Raw genomic sequence first — 18,625 nt, 5'->3', positions numbered from 1 at the left:
TCACAAAACCAATAACGCCTCAGTGCTGCACTGCAAGGGAGCATCAGCTGAATTCAAGGGGATGAGATATATATACAGTCTATGGATGAGACTCATAAAGAAAAACACAGTCATTCAGTGTCACCGCTTAATCTGATGGACTCATTCTACATTATTATACACGCTGCTGCATTGATTGTATCTCCATAAGAAGTCATGTTGACTCTAAATCAAGCAGAGTGAGTCTTTCTGTTTCTTTCCCATCAGCGATGGAAGAAATGCTCTTTACATTCAGTCAAACAAATATATACAGCCAAATAATAAACACTCATGTGCATCATTTACCAAAATCTTTACTTAAAATATTAATAAGAATAAATAAAACAACTTTTGTGAGTATTTCTATCATATGTTCTGTGCAAGGATAAATTGCATTAAAATAGGTTTAATTTTCTACAGTTCCCCCTGTCCTGCAGATCTATTAGCTACAACGAACCCTAGAAGACGAGGGATTCATCCACTAGCTGTTTATCTAATTTAGGTTTGTGTGCTGCAGGAGCTGAGGTGGCTGATTTGAACAAGTGATTTCATTACTGCAGTCACTGGTTTCACACCAAACTGCTCCCACTGCTCTCACATGTCTCACAGGTCTCCAGAAATAATCACCAGGCCCAAGCTGTTAAGAAGGGAGACATTTTATTTAAAAAAAAGATATGACAGGCCTAATGTCAAATATAAAACCTGACAGTAAATCTTTATTTTTTAAATCTAAAGATAAAAAGTCGTGTTCTTATATTTGACTCCACAGCAGCAGACTCAGCTGTTTCTTTTACCATCTTTATCCTCCCATGTTTTCAGATGTCCTCAGCTCATGTGCCAAGAAGAAAAAAAGATCTTATGAGATTAGAACAGGAGCGAGAATTGTCTCCATTAACACTTTGTGTCCTGCAGAGTTCTTAACCTCTTCACTGATGTTACAGTGATGTCATGTGAGAGGGACAAACAAAGAGGACGCGCTGCCTGTGGACAAAGTGTCCTCCACACTCTTTTATTTCCCATGTGAGCAGCCTCATGTCAAACTTGGCTGATGTGACTCGGGCGTGAGTACCAGGAGGGCGTGGCCAGCATAATCAAAGTAGCGGAGTTTTCCAGGGAGGGCCGTGCCTGCGCGTGTGCGTGTGCGCGTCCTGGCTGCGGGGTGTCTGGTCGCGGAGCCTCACACACGCGGACTCAGTGAGGGAGAAGCGGAGCAGAGCGCAGCGCTGCGCGTCGGACAGGAGGAGCTGGATAGAGCGCACCGGCGGCACGGCGCATGTATCCGATCAGTCTCTCCCCATTCTCGGTTTCCGCTGCGTCTCGTCTGGTCCGAGTCGGATGCTGGGTGCGATCCATCCCCGCGTCAAGAACACACCTCTGACGGACAAACCATGGACAGCCTAGGCAGCCGCTGTAAGATCGTGGTGGTGGGGGACACGCAGTGTGGGAAGACCGCTCTCCTGCACGTTTTCGCCAAGGACTGTTACCCAGAGGTGAGAAAAGTCCGATTTTTTGAATTCCCTAGAGAGAAGGAGAGAGTTTGTGAATGAGCGATGAGCCCCGTCATTAACGTGTATTATTGTGCAGCTCAACTTCTCCACTTGTTCTGCAGGTTACATACACCTGACCACAGACAGCAAACAGGAGAGAGAGAGGGAGAACAGAAGGAGAGGAAATCTGAATAATAGTCCTGTAATGCCTCAATTAACTTTTACTGTGTTTGTGTCTGCACATAAAACTTTAAGGCCTGTGCTACAGACTCTATATTTCTATAATATCCCCCCCAAAAAAGGAATTTGCAGGAGCAGGTTTTATGTGAAATGTGTCTGTGCCAGAGTTTTATGTGACAGCTGTGTCATATCCCCGCCAGTTCAGAGGCCTGTGGATGTGCAAACACAGGATTATCCTGACCCTCTTAACTGGATAACTGAACTAAATGCCTTGTTTTCAGAACTACGTCCCCACTGTGTTTGAAAACTACACGGCCAGCTTCGAGATCGACAAGCAGCGGATTGAGCTGAATATGTGGGACACGTCAGGTAAGACAATTTCCCATCTCTGTCTGTAGCATCTCTTAGAAAAGGCTCACGTCAAAACCCATCCACTCCCCGGCCCTGAGGGGCCTTGTCCCTATAGGACTGCTGCCTTCCCTTCTCCAACTTGTCCAGCAGTCCTCTCTTTGACTATTTCCTCTGACACACTCAGCTTCAGGTGAATGTCTTTTGTATTTTTTTTCTCTCAGCTTGTGGCATCTGCTTGTTTACGACTGTTGTCTTTGCCAGAAACGTCGGTGCCAGCCTCGTCTCCCTCCTGTCTCCTGCGTTTGCTTTCCACCCTGTGCTGTCCACTGTGTGTGGCTCAATTCTTCTTCCCATGCTCTGGCCGCAGGGTCAGGCAACTGTGAGTGGGGGGGGGGTGGATAAATGGGCGAAGGCGTGGATAATTCAGACAGGATGTGCCTGAGGGGGAACAGTAACTGCCCTAACTGTTTAAGCATTTTGATCCAAGAAAGACAAATGTATTGGGTTTTTGGACATGAGACGTGCTGTCTGCTTATCTGGGGAAGACTCCTCAACTCTGATATTAAGTTTCCTTCGTCTTTTATCAGAGAATTATTCATGTAAAGAGAGTAAAGTCCCTAGAGTTTTCTCAGCTGCCCTCTAACCCAGAAAGAAATTCATTCATCAACTTCATCAAAGTTTTTAGTAACTCGTGGTTTCAGGGGCTTTTCCACCCTGAATAAAATTCTCAAGGCATTAAAAAAAACCGTCAAATTTAATTTAGCTTATATTCTGAAGTGATGCCAGTGTAAAAAACATTTTAATCCATATAGAGAAGAATCCACGTCATGACAGGGGCTTTCCCTGAAAACAAATCACCCTATACTCTGTCTGGTCAGTGACCTTTTGCGTGATTGAGCTTCATTGTATAAATTCACGTCTTGCTGAGGAAGTATACTCTTGGCCAGCAGGCAGTGAGTATCACCAGTGAGACTCCAGTCCCTGCTCTACTTTCTTCCCAGTCCTGTCAGCGTGAATGGATTTACTGGCTCTCAGCTGCTCCGAGACTCTGCATCTCATCGCAGGCGTCTCAGGCCAGAGGCTCGTGCCAGCCATCAGACCGTCAACATGGCGGACCGGTCAGAGGGCTGAATGTGGGAGAATTCCTCCTCTCACACATAAACATTCCCAAACCTAAAACGATCTACAGGAAAAGAGATGGTGGGAGTATTTTTTTTGTGTTGGCCGACAAAAGAATGTTGTTTTTACTCTGACCTCATGTTGACTCGGAGAGTAAATCAGCTCGAGCCTGTCAGTCAGGGGGGGTCGGGGTCCTCCGGGGCTCAGGGCCACGGCAACTTGAGGAGTTCCTTATCTCTGGGCTGTAGCAGCCTAATGATGCACTGGGAATGTTTTGCTTCTGTCCATCTTTAAAAAGCCTAAACCACCTTTGGCAGTGTGAGCCTTTAATCTTCAGTCAGGAGCCGCCCACCCCACAAACAAACATGACGTCACCCAACCCACAGGGCAAGTGTGTGTGTGTGTGTGTGTGTTTGGTAAGCATGTGTGCTACTGTGTGTGTGTGTGTTCAGAGGTCCTTGTAAGGTGAAGCATTTTTCATAGATTCTCAACACAGATGTTCATATTTTCTCTCAACAAGATAAATAATTGGCTCACATTTAGATGAAAAAAGCTTTCATCTGAAGAAAACAGCATGTCTCCCATCGTTGCTCTTTAGGAACCTGATTTTCTTTTTTATTGCTTACTTTCTTTTTCTTCTTTCATTTACTGTAGAAGCAGCAGCTTCACTTTAGTGGCCGTGCACTTAAGGCTCGTTCACACCATCATTGACAAGAGAGACATTTCTGACTGAGGCTACATCCATACTGCTTTGTTTTCAAACCACAATGATCTCTGTCCACATGACTTGGTTGTGTACGAGGTTTAATCCCCGTCCATACCAACACACCTGAAAACACGAATCCTGTGACCACTCCCATGACACTTGGCATGCGCATCCCCCCCTGGACATGTGAATTGCTCGAATAATAGTTTGTCTCCTAAGCAAATACAAATAGGGTCAGCAACACTCATAACTGATTATCTATGTTGCTTTCTACACTGGTAGCCGAGGCTAATGCCGGTTGTTTTCTTCTGGAAGGGGATCATGTGATAAAAGCCTGACGAATCAGCGAAGGCGATGTCGTGACCGAAAAGACCCAATCCGCAAGCGGTTGTGTGTCCACCTCATCGTTTTCTCTGTTTCTGCCCGTCCAGACTAAAATGCAGAGCCGTAGTTTTCTAACCTTAACAGGGTTTAAGTAGCGTTTCAAGACTTCTCCGTGTTAGCGGCTCTAAACCTATTGAGCAGTGTGGACAGCTGGTGTGTCCATAGAAGACTTAATGCCTTTTCAAATGAAAACATTGTAGTATGGATATAGCCTGAAATCAATGCATTTCAGGGGGACTTGCTGCGGTCGGTGGCTTTACTCTGCAGATGTGAAGTGGATGTGTGACATGCTTTGGCACAGAGTCGAGCCTCGGTAAAATTTGACCTGTGGATTCACTCTGTGAGGCCACTTGCAGTACATCTTGACAGCGCTGACCTTTTGAAGGGAACAGGGAAACGGAATAGTCGCTGCGTGCCAAATCAGAAGCGACGCCCAGAGAACTTTACTCCTCGTGCCGCTCAACAAAACTACCCACCACCAGCTGAAGCCATCGCAGGACCTGCGTACAGAACGTCGCCGAGCTTCCAGCACCTGCTATTTTCAGATAATGTGCAAATGATTTTTCACTGTGTCACTTTCTGGTGGCGTAATTACCATCCACTTTGACTCGACATTTGCATCAGTCAATCCTCCACTTGTTCTTCCAATAAGCCACAACCCATTCCACCCCAGATATACAGCTGTTGTGTCTTTTTTTTGTAACAACAAAGCTTTCAGCCTCCACTCATAAAGAATCGTCTCCTTTTTAATTGCTGGCGAAGTCTGCCTGCTGCGGTCTGGCTCCGTTCACAAAGCATTATTGATCGCTATCCGAGGCGAGGCTATTTAAACAGCTTGTGTCTCGCCTGGTTCACATTCATTTCTCCGTCGTGGTTAGATGTGTACTGCCATTAAAAAAGCTCCCAGCATTCATTGTTGCTGCATGGAAATCTGGCATTGATTAGTTGGGTCTCATTAATTCCGATTCTTCCGCGAGGCTCGTGCCTTGCAGGGTGGGTGAGGTGTTCATTTATTTGAGATCATTGCTGAATTCGAATCTGTGTCCTTGTGCACGTGCGTGTTTGTGTTGCGTTCCCTGGAGGAATGAGTATTTTAAGAAGCATTAAACAGAAACAGGGACAGTCCTTCTGGCTTCTGGGAAACAGAGGGCAACTTTCGGCTGCGCTTTGTATTCTGCCCTGCATTCAGTCCACACCATCTGGAGAATTAAGCCAATTAGAAAGTGACTGAATGGAATTCAAATGAGAGAAACCACTGCATGCATCAGCATGTACTGTATGTTGTACAAATGAGCAGCCTCATAGTGATGGATGGTGAAGTCTGTTTAAACATTGTACAGTATGTCTCTGTTGCTGTTTTTCTAACAGGAAACATCAGTTTGTAGATTGTATATAAAGATGGATGACACGACTCCCCAAAAGTGAAGCCGAATCATCTTGATCGCCCCCTGGTGACTGGCTATAATATGGGTCATATGTGTCCCTGCCTCCTTCATGTTAGCAGATGGAGCATGGACCAAGCTAATAGTCATGCTAAATTTTTTTTTTTCTCATTTTGACTATTTTGAGTATGGGAGTAAGTGTCAGTTGCTATAATTGTCATTGTGAACTTATACAATCACAGGAACAAGTGTTAAGTATGGAAGTACACAAATTGAAACATAGCATGCATCTCAGATGACTTTTAAAGAAACCTCTAAACAAACGTTAGCGTCAGCTATCACTAAACGATTGCTCAGTGTCAGTGGTTGGTGATAACTTGTCTAAGGGCCATTAGTTATTACTGTCCATGCTCATGGGGCCCATTGCCAGTCAGCCAGTCTGGGGTTTTACTGAGCCTGAGGCACTGATGCACTCTTGCCCTCTTCCCAATATGGCCAGGGTGCCTGGGAACACTTTCCTCTGCCTTGGCCTCAGACTAATAACCCTCTAAGAGATTTGTGCTGGCAGTTTCTTACAAATCCAAGTCAGGACTAGCTGGGTTTCCCCAAAGTTCACACCGGAGTACTTTCACTTCTCCGTCTGTTTCACTGCTGCCTCACTAATGCCTGACCTGTGTCTCAGATGAAAACTGAAACTCTTTCATTCTGTTTAGTCATGCTACAGCGAGGCAATCCGCAGGAATCTTGTTTTCCTCTTCGTCTTTTACTGACATCTTTGCACTAATCTCTCTCGTGCTGCGGTGCTTTTGCACTCGACTTCCCAGAAATCACTTGTCATTGAAACCACATGCTCATCACTTTCATCCTGAGAAGTTGTGCGGGGGGAGTTTGAGTCTTGCCGTCTGATCAGCTATTGCTTCACATTCTTACTGCCCGTTTTCTCTATTTACTTTTGCTGTTTCTGCTGCTGGGAACATGAAACGCATGGCTTGCCGAGCAGAGGAGGATTTTTCCTGCAGTAGAACCTGCCTGACACCGGCTGTTGAAAACAATAAATATAAAAGCTTCCGTGACCTGGCTACAGCTTGAAGCACTATTTTTGCTGCACAATCACTTATAGGAAGCAGAATATTTTTTTGGAGCAGCATCACAGAGTATTTCTCTTCAATATAATCACTGCTCGAATGAATTTGTCACGGACGTCTTTAGCGTGTGCTTCTGACTCATTTGTCACGGCAGTCAAAGGTGTGATTGTTTTGACACGAGTTTCGATAACAAGATGGTGCGAGTGTGTAACGCCAGTGCCAGCACTCACTCTGAATCGCAGCACCCGGCGCTCTCTCCCTCCTCTCACACAGACTCTCCAACATTCCTGGTTACTCTATGTTCTTTAAACTCCACATTCTTAGCGCACTGGACCAGTAGGGCATCCAGAGGCCTGTAAAAACACGCTGAGTTCAGTGGGCTTTCCGTTCCTCGACACGTTCCGCTTGATTAATTTTTAATAGAGGATGAGTGAACTACAACCACTACACGGAGCAGAAATAAAATCAACAGTCCCCCCCTCCTCCGCCCTCAAACCTACAGCTCACTGCTCAGTGCTATCAGACCTGATTGGATCTGAGTAGCGAGCATGTTGACCACAGGAGATAATATTGTCTACTCTGCCTGTTTTGCTTTTTGGCCTCTCTGAATCCCTACTGTAATGTTAGACTGTGTTAAATTATTAAAAAAGCTACATTTTCGTTTTCCTTCTCTCTCCTCTGAACAATTCAAGAAATACATGCTGTTCAGGTGGTTTCAACCTGCTGGAAAGGCAGTTACACATTCAACCAAACACTGTAAATACAACTTTTATTTATTTTTGTCAGCCCCCTGAAAGGAGGATGACGACATCCTTGCACCTGCTGTTCACAAGCCTGAATGTCTGCACAGAGCCAAGCACCCTGAGCGCTGCTCTCGCTCCTTTGCCTTACCTGCCCAGGGCAATAACTGACTAAACGAAACCGGTTTTGATTATGCGTAGCAGGCTGGGGGGGGGGGGGGGGGGGGGGGGAGATGCCTGCATGACAGTTTTGGGTAATGAGTAAACAGAAGAGGAAAGTTTGGGAAAAGCTGGAACTTAAAATAACAATTTCTGTCCCAATGATAAAATAAACACATACACTGAAGAAATTTGGAAAATCCCTGCTTTTATGAACCAGTAAATCCTTACACCTAAAAAAGTAATGGTTCTCAATGAGGCTTACTAGAGTTTCATTATTGATTCATTTGAGGATTCCTTTTTTAGTATTTATTAATTTATGAAGAAAATATAAGAAAATTGTGAAAAACTGCCAATTACAATTTCTCAGTGCGCTTTCACACGTACCTTGTTTGGTCCAGACCCCTCGGACTTTTCAGTCTAGTCTGAACCAAAATAACAGGTGTGAAATGTTCCTCGGATCAATGCACCGAAATTCTGTTCAAATAAAAGAGGTGGTCTCAGTCTGGATCAACAAGAACCATGGTTTGGTTTGTTTGCTGTGTGAAAACACTTTTTTAAAAATAGTTTGGACTTTGGGACCATATGTAGGAAGTTGACACTGAATAAACATTAAGAAACAGAAGACAAAGATGCAGAAGTGTCTCTCAGTATTGCTTGCTCTCTTCAGCTCCGATGATATAATGTTTGATCTATGAGGAAGTAAATTTTACTGGTAATAATATCTTGAGTAATATCTTCAATACTAAAAAAAGGAATGAATGGATTCATTAATTTTCTCCATTCATAGAGAGACTACTTCTTTTAATGCACTTTATCCTAAAAGGTTAGCGAATACAATCCCTGAATTGACAATGTGTTTGATGCTTGCACATTCACAAACCAATCAACAGTCCATGTAGGTGAAGACGACAGGACGCACGTGTGTCTTACAAAAGTCTTTTTCGTCTGCTCCCTAAATTACAATGTGAAACCAAACCTAACTGGATCAAATGTGAACAATGTAACAAAGACATGAACTATGTTTCAGACTTTGAGGTGTGAAAATGACGCCAGAGCCCAAAGTGACGTCTTCAGTTTTCTAATTCTGTCCGACCAACAGACAAAAACCCAGAAGACACCCAGCATGTTGCCATGCCGACAGTGGCATGTAGCTCAAAGCACTGCTGTGCAGCGCCACAGAACCACTTGACTGAAGACTTTAAGTCTTCTAGAAGCATGAAAACACACGTAAGGAGTGACAGTCTGCATGGTGCTAGTGTTTTTATAAAAAAATTAATGGATGTTTCCCTTTTTCAATGTCGATGGCTGAAGTGTGAGCACTGGAACAGTTGAGCACCGAGTTAAGCTTGTTGTAATGCTCTTTGACTTGTGATTGCCATGTTGGATTTTTGCGAGGGTAGGAGATAAACTTGTGCCTTTGTGCCAAGTCTTCAATCTCTGTTCTTTGGCAGCAGGACCACTGAGAATATCATCCGGCCCCCTCCCCGACTCTCAGCCCTCGGCGTCAGATTTGAGTTGAGCCCGTAGCCTCTGCCCTGTAGGCAGGCTGAGTCTGATAATCCCACAGATTACGGTCATTCGTTAGACCCACAAAGATGTTTTAGAGACGAATGCCGTGTGTGTCGAAGGGGATCAGCAGTGTTTGTGTGTCACTGTGTTGTAAATTATACACATTTAGGAGTTTAGAGACTTCTGAACTGATCTCGATCTGGATGAGTGAGGGTAGCATTGTAAAACTGAATATTATAATTCCATTTATGCTATTATTTACTCCCTATTTAATGCAAATAAATATATTTCAAGTCTGAATAATACATAAATTAGAATGTACATGGAATGACCATTTGCCTTTAAAAGTCTTAAATGTCCAGGTTTCCCATTAAAACAGTATTTGAAATGTATGTTACAGCTAAACAAAGCATATGCCTGCATACCTAATTTAATAAATATTCTATAATTATTTTGACATTTACGAACACATCCCTTATGTGTTAGGTATTTCCGTTGTCTACTTTCCCTCATTGTAAATGTTCTCTATGCTCCAAACTCCTTGAATACTGGTGTTCTCGTGCACGGTGCTGCACTTGATTGCACCCTGACTCTCTGAGAGGGGTTGTGAGAGCCGACAGTCCTCGCTGCTGGGCTGGATGTCTTGGTTCTTGAGCGGCCAAGCAGCTGTGCTCCATCCCTGGAGCTCAGCACTCTGTGACTCCTGCTCTCACACTATTACACAAAGGGTCAACGAGCTGAAGAGGAAATGGCTGCACACACGCTGCAGCGGCTATAAGAGAAAAAGAAAGAAACAAAGGAAACAGGAGTGCATCACATAACTTCTCTGGGGGTGGGTCGCCAGTTTTGTCTGTGCTATCTTTTTTATCCTCTGCTCCTTCTTTCCCGTCTCTGATAAGCCATTAGCCAAGGTGGCTGCTGGAGCGCTGCGCTGAGGTCACCAGCATTCAGGGGCAGTGCTTAGCAGGGGGTGGGCAGAAGTGCTGCATGAATGCCAGCCAGCCGCGCTGACAAGAACACACAGGCTGTAATTACCACAGAATATCTGCTCTCCTTAGTGACACGGTGAAACACACACACACACACACACACTTGTAAAGACACCTATTCCCACACACAGTGCAGCCTGACATTCAGCCCCTGTTCTGCCTCGTTTTACATGGATACTAAATGTCCTGAACAGCCCAAATGTCCCCCCGCCCATAAAACAAGCACTTCTGGGAGGCCTCGGAGGATACAGCTCCGCAGAGTTTGTGATCTCTTATCTCTATCAGGAGAGGCTAGGAATGAAACCATGGATACAGCTATGAGCTGGGAGCCACCACACATTCCTTCACCACATCTCAGCCTCCATGTACTGTCAGCTTAACGCGGAGCAGCAGGCGAAAGTGTATAATCTGCTTAAATGGCATGTCCACTGCTGAGCAGCACTGCACACTGCAGATAGGCCGTATATGGCTTTTACTTTAGTTAATGTACCATTGGAATATTAGGGACTGAACGTTCCCTGGACAGAATTAAAAGCAGTCTTTTGGTACTTTGTAAAGAAAAGAGGACTTAAGGCTTTTGATGAGCTCACTATGAGTCAGATTACAAGCCTCGTCTTAAACCTCGCCATGCCGCGCCGCTAACACAGGAGAATTTAGCTTTTAAATTGACTGACAGAGGAATTCAAAGGATAAAATGTTGATTTTAACCGTTTTGTTTGCAAGCAGAAAAGAAAACAGAAATACTCCTGGGCAGAAATTTATATTAGGGACGCACAATACTGAGATTGTTACCATTACGTGATATTTCAATTTTCATTTGATAGAAATGACACCATCTTTCTATTTTCTTTCAGTATTGACCTTTTTCAACAGATTTTTTTCTTGAAAATATATTTCAAAGTACAAAGACAACACACAGAAGAGGACACGCTGAATGGAATCAAAAACAAAGTAAATCACAGAAGGTCAAAACCATACATCATCAATTCAGGTTTAAATCAAGTTAGCATTCGTCTTCATTACAGTACGTCTACATTCATGCCATATTTTCACTTATATATCAAGGACACAGTGTATAAACTAATTTGTGCTTTGAATTGAAGTTAATTAGTGAAAAAAACGTAACCTTAAGCTTTTATTCAACTGGTCAGAAAACTCCCCAACACCCGCTACCATCTGGCTTTTCTCTGCAATGGAACAGGCGTTTACTCCCAGGTCAAATGGCTCTGCAGTAAAGTGAACGTGCTAATTCTGTCTTCTTCTTTTTGTATAGTTTTGAGGGTTGACATTGATGCGTAAATATAGCGGTGAACATTTGTGTACTTATTGTTTTTTTTTTACATCTTGGGAACAATGTCCATGTGTCATTTTCACCGCTGGCAAGGCAGCAAGGTTTCCGACGCGTTGGTTTCCAGCACGTTTGTGACGAGGCAGACTCTTCTATGGATATCAGGAAAGGAGTCGATTGCCTTTTATAGTGGATTCAACAGCATTTAAAGAATCTGCGTACATACCCTCTAGTTTTGGTTTAAAAGATGTAGAATTGGCCAACTGTACTCTAAATAAATTGGAGGCAGCATATATTTCTTGCCCCTATTGTTAGGAACAAGAAATTGCACTCTTACGTCCACGCCCCCTCCCCTAAACTAAATCCCAGGGGGCCATCGTCCACTGGGTCCATCCCTAAAGTTTTTAGTGACCGTGTGTATTAGAGTGCACATGACAGCTTTCTGAAAACAAGTGTCAACCATCACCCTCACGTTGACATAACGTCAGCTTGCAGCCTCAGCAAAGTGCATCTGTCAACATGTTGACTAACCCGCGTGGATTAGGGAGCAATGTTCAATAATCTACAATAATCTTACAATCTGATTATGTTACTGGTGGGTTGTTTTCTTTGGTTATCGTTAGACTGCTGATGCCCTTTTATCACCCAGTCTTCCCAGTCACAGAGACAGGGCAGATGTATTGATGGCATGGTTTGAGGCTGAGGAACAGAGCAGCAAAACTGAGCCTGAGGAAAGAGTGGATGAATGTGGTCGAGGGAGAACAACACTCAGTTACTACTCCTTCATCCTCCCATGTTGGACTGAGGGCAGACTGTCACTCACTATCTCCTCTGTCAGGTACAAAGGGGGCCGATAGCTGGTTAGCACAGTGCAACTACATCTTTGACATGTGGTCAAACCTGTTTATACTCTTAGTACATTTATGAATGTTTTAAACAAAAATATTTACATATTGCTATATATATATATATATATATATATACATATACATATATATATATACACATATACATATATATATACACATATACATATATATACACATATACATATATATACATATATATATATATATATATATATATATATATATATATACAAATATACACACACATATACATATATATATATACCATTAAGTTGAGGGCAGCTGCAGATTCAGCTTTACAGTTGAACTTGATAGTTTTAACACATTGACTGTATATAAAGATAGAAAATATTTCAGCTCTTCGAAAGTGAAGCCAGAGCGTCTTGATCACCCCCTGCTGGCTGGCTGCAGTATAGGTTATAAACCCCACTTCCTCCATGTTCGTGGATGGGACATGGACCAATCTAATCGCAAAGATGGCGGTTTTCGTATCCGCAAAGTTTTGGCCTAATTTCTAGGTAGCGGGAGGAAGTGGAGGCGTGTCGACCATCTTTATTTACAGTCTATGGTTCAGCACTACGAGTTACGCCTTACACATTAGCACATTGTTTTCACATTGTCATCTGACATACTTTAACCTGGGTTTTGAAAGCCTGAATATTTAACATGCATTGTAAATTGGTAGAGAGCTGAATACAATAGGTACAAAAGAAAAACATGTTGATGTGATAGATCCGTGTGAGAGCGTATACGTGTGTGGGCATGTGTGTGACTGAATGGGTTCGTGTATGGGAATTCCAACAGTTATGACCCTGTAACCCTTCCTATTGTTTACCAGCTGACCAGAGGCATAATTGGGGCTGATGAGGGTTGCTGCTGCGGTGGGAGCCTTAACACAATGAGGCTGGAGAGCACAGCAGCTGCCTCGACCAATAGGCAAAGAGATTGGGGGAGCGAGGGGTTGAAGTGTGTGAGGCATGGGTGAAGGGGGGTGCTGCCCTTAGTACATGTTATAAGAGCTGCAAGTGTTCAGTGGATTGAAAAGTGGGAAAGGGGACAGAGGGAGTGGACAGAAGGAGAAGCCTACATCTGTGCTTTTTCCGACCCCCACCCTCCGAGGCTTTGTGTTGTGAGTAACTCTGTGAGTGTGTTTGTCGGTGGCACCCTTGGGACCTGACCCGCTGCGCTCCTTGGGGAAGCTGACACACAATCCCCCAATGTGTGTCACACTGCACAGCCCTCACATGCAAAACACTCATCTGCATATACACTCGGCGATATAAAACAGTCCTGCGAGGGATTTAACGCAGTGCTTTTGTCCATTGTATTCAGAGACGGAGGGAGCATGCTTTAATTATGCAACCTCTGTCTCCACTGACCTGAAGTAACGTGATCTACGGCACGACGAAAACAATCCTTTGACTGAACAGGAAGTTATTGATCCTAAATGGAGTTACTTCAAGGGCACATGGACTTTACAACACTTGTACCGAGAGAGTTCTTACTTGATTCTGAAGCTTTTCATTTTATAATGAATAAATGATAGATGCTAAAAACCCACAGTTAGATACTGGACTATTTTCTGTCTCTGTGCTTTAAAAGATTTCACCTGGATGCAGCTTTTTACACTGATATTCTGTTCCACTCTTTATTTTAAAGGCAAAAGAGTATTTTTACTTATCAGGGCAAATTATTCTCATCATTTAGTGAAGAGGCTCATGCCCAAATTGCCAGAGGCCACTGAACCAGGGCAAAATAGTTTTTGCTAGATATTAAAAGAGGATCAAAGTTTTTCTTCAGCATTTTAAATTAATAGAGCAGCTCTATTTGAAAACATTGCTATCTTTGCTCACTTTGCAGTTCTATAAGCATAGCTAAGTCATAGCTGTGTCCTTCATTATACCTGATCTATAATAATAATCACAATATTTATCTATAGAGCGATTTCTAAATCCAGATTCATAGTGCATTATAAGCCGGAAATTAACACAAACAAGTCATTTGAATTAATTTGTCATGAAAATTTGAATCTACAATTTAAGAAATTACTTTCTGTCTGTATTTGGAACATATTTTTCGAGAACCATTCATCTTATCGGCTCTAATCAGTGATTTGTTAAGGGTGAAGGAGGTGCAAGGTCAAATTTTGAATTATTTGGACACACGATGAATTTCATATTAATAAACTTTAAATAAACAGGCGACCAGCTCTCTGTTGCAGCAGCTTGGCCTCATCAATGTAAGTAACGTTGTTGGTCTGATTCTCCAGTTCAGGGTTCTGCTTACTGAGGGAAGCTTCATGGAACTTTGCATAAACAGGTGAACAGCTCTTTGTGCAGCAGCGCTGGTGCAGCTTCAGGGTTCTGCAGCAGGTCTTTACTTGCCACAGGTCACTTCTACAGTTTCAGAGAGAAAACTGCAATAACCACAGACCAAGTAAACAGACCATTCCAGACAGACTGGTTTAAAACTGGCACTGCACTAGTTCAAATGAAATCAGCAAATTTAGATGCAAGTAAAATCAGCAAAGGCTCTCTGATAAAACTATGTCCATCTTAAGACATTCCTGAGTCAACTGACCGGATGGACAGATAAACCTGCAGGTTTTAATTCTGTTTAAATAGTTAAAGTCTAATATAACAGAAGGAACACAGTTCTAACCACTAACTGTAATGTCATTACTAAAAAAACTAATTATTGCATTAGCGGGAGCAGTCATGTGCTCACAGTAACACGTTAAGTTACATTATAGCACTGTTCATGTGTTTGGAAAAATTGACTTTAACTAGAGAGGAAGCATAAACTAATCCACCCTGAGTCTAAACAGGGTGTTTACTCCTTTGCAGCAGCAGCAGCAGTAGTGAATGCCTCAGTCATCCAGACAGACAGGAAACCCATGCACCCAGGGAACTGTGGCTCTGTGTGCTTTCTCCCGGTCAGCTCCCTCTGCTGAGTGCAACAGAACCCGATGCAGCGCCAGCTTTGATCAGCCCACTTCAAACACTGACTGGTTCTGCTGCTGCTGCTCCCAGAGCTGCAGCGCTCGGTCCCTCCGGCTCCCCACCTCCACGGGAGCGAAACCCAGGAACTCAGCATCCGTCTGCAACCCATCCGAGCGTAAGGGGATACGGGGAGAGAGGCTGACTTTCACCTCCATCCTTCAACCCTCCCCCTCCACCTGCACCTCGCTCCCACACACATACACACACACACACACTCAACAGATCTCATCATTTATGGATGACTTTATTTATAAACAAGATCCACTTGCGCTCTATTTCTCGCTGCTGCCGCTTTTGTGGAAGTGAAATTGCACTTGGGGTGGTGCCTCGTCTCCCCGGCGGCTCCCTGGGGGGTCACAGAGTGGACTGGGGGGATAGATAGCATCATGATAGGGATGTGTTTGGATGGTTATGCGCTGCAGGAAGTGGAGCTGTCGGAGCGGAGGCTGTCCCTTTCCCCTCCAAGTTTTTCTTTCATATGCCTGCGTAGCTACCACATGAATATTCTCACTTCTCATTCACCCCTTTCATATCAGACGGTCGGACAGAGAGGCTGCAGTCAGTCTTATTACAACTTTTAATGAAAATCGTCGAGCTCCAGAACAAGTTTTGAAAAGGAGAGCGAGATTGAAATATGTGCAGGAGCAGAAACGATGTGATCTCTGCTGTTTTACATGTGAAAAGGAATAACATTTGAATACGGCGTGTATGTGAGGGGATGAAAGTCGTCGAGGATTGGGAAGAGCAGAACTCCTTGTAGCGTGGCAATCACCACCACTTGGTCAAAAAATTAGAGTGGGTGTTAAACGTTGGCAGTAAACTGTTTTGGCGAGTTCTCAAAGACTGTTGAAATGAAAAAATCAATTCACCTTAATTTTTGGGGGGGGATTATTGGCATCCCTGCCAAGTGGAGGCGCCGTTTAACAAGCTACTGGCTGAGAGAACCAGAATTTTATCCAAACATCATATTTAAAGTTTGCCTTGATGACACTTTATTGATCGAACGAGGCATCTGCAGCCGCAAGTGGTTCTTAATTCTCTTTGCTGCCAAGACCGAGCAGTTGAGCGGTTTTCATGAACAGAAAACAAAGGCTTTCCGTCGAGATGTCATCAGTCAGTTAGGCCAATATGAGCCTTTGACATATCATCTTATCGTATTTGCGTCCATGTTTGCAGATAAATGTACCGATTTGAAAACTATTATTTTACAGAACAACGCAGAAAAGGTGTGCACTTACATATTAGGCAAACGTATATTTATCTTTTGAGTTCTATATAACAAGTTGTATTTGTTTTCCCCTTTTATTTTCACAATATCTTTTTTGCTTAAACTGTAAAACATCAAGCCTCAGTTACATTTCTTTGTCGTATAACAACTCAAGATTCATTGCCAATTATTTAAAAATATATATATCGGACGAAATAAAACAATTTAGTTTACTCTCTAATATCAGTATCGACGATCAGTATTGGTCAGACTCTTTTTCAATAATCTACAGCTCAGCATTTCTCTTACTCTTGGTAAACCTGATTCAGACAGTTATGATTATCATATCATTTGGTTGGACACTGGTCACGCCTGCTAACCAAAGTTACACGGTGCAAGAACAGGTATTAGAGTCCAGGTTGAATTCAACATGTTCATAATCTGCCAGGAATGAGCACATGCTTGTATTTAATTGTCCAGTGCAGTGCTATGAGACATGATACTACATTGCACTGTTGGCTGGCGCCGCAATCATTTGCCTGAGCTCTTTGCTTTGGCACCGTGGTCTCATTGAAATGAATGAGGGGGTTTCGGTTTATCATGCTGTCTGAACATGGCTGCAAGCTGTCAGGATAGTTTGGCAGCTAAAGATTGCACATAATTACTTCACGTTTTGTTGTATGGTTATGTAGGTACATAGTATCAACACATAGTTGGGCAGACTGTGCCTATTCTTTAGTTTGGTTGGAAAAACCTAATCCTGACTGTGTAATTTGATTTGATATTCCCCTTTTATCTGGATGTCTAAAGCAGAGGCCCCTGCGCACACAGGGCAGCACAGATGGGCTCCTGAAGGCCTTTGTCCAATCCGATCAACACACCAGCTTTTCAGGACGGAAACTGGATATTCCACCTACCCTCCTTAGAAAAAAATGCGCTCGTTCCCCCGCGTGAGCTCCTTCTGTTTTTACATGTTCCTGTTGAGCAACCAGACGAAAACAAACAAAGCAGCAAAAGACTTGCAGCCTGTGTTGAGACTATCGGAACCAGCTGGGGTCCGACACTGATTGGCTTGGGAGGTGAAAGAGGTTGTGCAAAGAACAAATAATCCCTAAATCAGCATCTGGTATTCTTTAACTAGCTCTCGTCTTTTTAAAACTGTGTTATTTGGTGGATCTTGTCCAAACAGTCTGCCGCTTTTGAGCAGACTCCACGGCTCTGGTGTGAGAGATGCAGAGCTTGAAGAAACACAGAGACAGATAAAAAACAGGTTCGGCATGTTCTCCCCTGCGCGCAGATGTTCACATCTACCTGACTTCCTCACACAAACAAACGCTGGGTAGTGTTGGTATTATAACATCTAAACATCTCCAAGCAGTTGACATCTGGTGCCACCACCGGAAAAAAAAAGACGGCCACGCCAAGTCTGAAGTAATTTATCAAACTGTGTGAAGAAGAAAATCTAAATTGAGACTGCATGATTGGTGTTTTTGTTTTTAAGCGTGAAAGGGAATATATAATTGCGCAGAGGAAGTGCCTGACAAAAAAAAGCATAGTGATCTTTAAAGGTAAAGCACAGCACAAACCGGAGCCATAGACATTCTGTATATAGGGATCAAACAACAGGAGATGAAATACATAGCTATTTTTCTAGTGGAATGGGAGTGCGAGTGTGTGTCTATATGTGCGATTATAATATAGGGACCGCAACTGAGAGTGGACTCGCCGCTCCATCTCCATCTATATCCCCCTGGGCCGTGCAGGAGACAGACGGCAATGCAGCTCTGTCCCCCTTGTATCTGCTTTCAGCGCCACGTCCAGCCCCGCGTTTCAACCTGCGAATGGACGACAGACACGGGCATTAACTCCTCGCTTGGCAGCAGGGCTGAGAGCAGATCTGCGGAAGGTGCTCGACGCCCTTCAAAGGCTGCGCTTCCTCCGGAGGGAAAGAGCAGGGGGGCTTTGATCAATATCCCTTGTGTGAAGGCTGCAGACACGGAAGGTTAATGGCCATTTAACCCAGTGTCACCTCCACTGTCCCCGTCTTTGCGCTAATGCCTTTGAAAACTTGACACAGCCATCTCTGTAACAGATAAACGGCCTTATCACACACAGAATGTTTGCGTGTGTACACTTGTGATGTCTAT

The 18,625-nt window shown here is 43.6% G+C and overlaps 1 protein-coding gene across 1 annotated transcript in view; it reads left to right on the top strand.

The window, feature by feature from the left end:
• The first annotated feature begins 997 nt into the window (after positions 1-997).
• The window catches only part of rnd2 (Rho family GTPase 2), a 30,178-nt gene continuing 12,550 nt past the window's right edge, over positions 998-18,625 (top strand). Inside the window, exons 1-2 of the mRNA XM_034594598.1 lie at positions 998-1,508; positions 1,967-2,054. Coding sequence (XP_034450489.1) covers positions 1,407-1,508; positions 1,967-2,054 — 190 coding nt within the window. The 5' untranslated portion in view covers positions 998-1,406. The remainder of the gene's footprint in view (positions 1,509-1,966; positions 2,055-18,625) is intronic.

Source organism: Hippoglossus hippoglossus, chromosome 8, assembly GCF_009819705.1.
Source record: "Hippoglossus hippoglossus isolate fHipHip1 chromosome 8, fHipHip1.pri, whole genome shotgun sequence".
Classification (NCBI taxonomy): Eukaryota; Metazoa; Chordata; class Actinopteri; order Pleuronectiformes; family Pleuronectidae; genus Hippoglossus; species Hippoglossus hippoglossus.
This window is presented reverse-complemented; position numbering and strand designations above follow the sequence as displayed.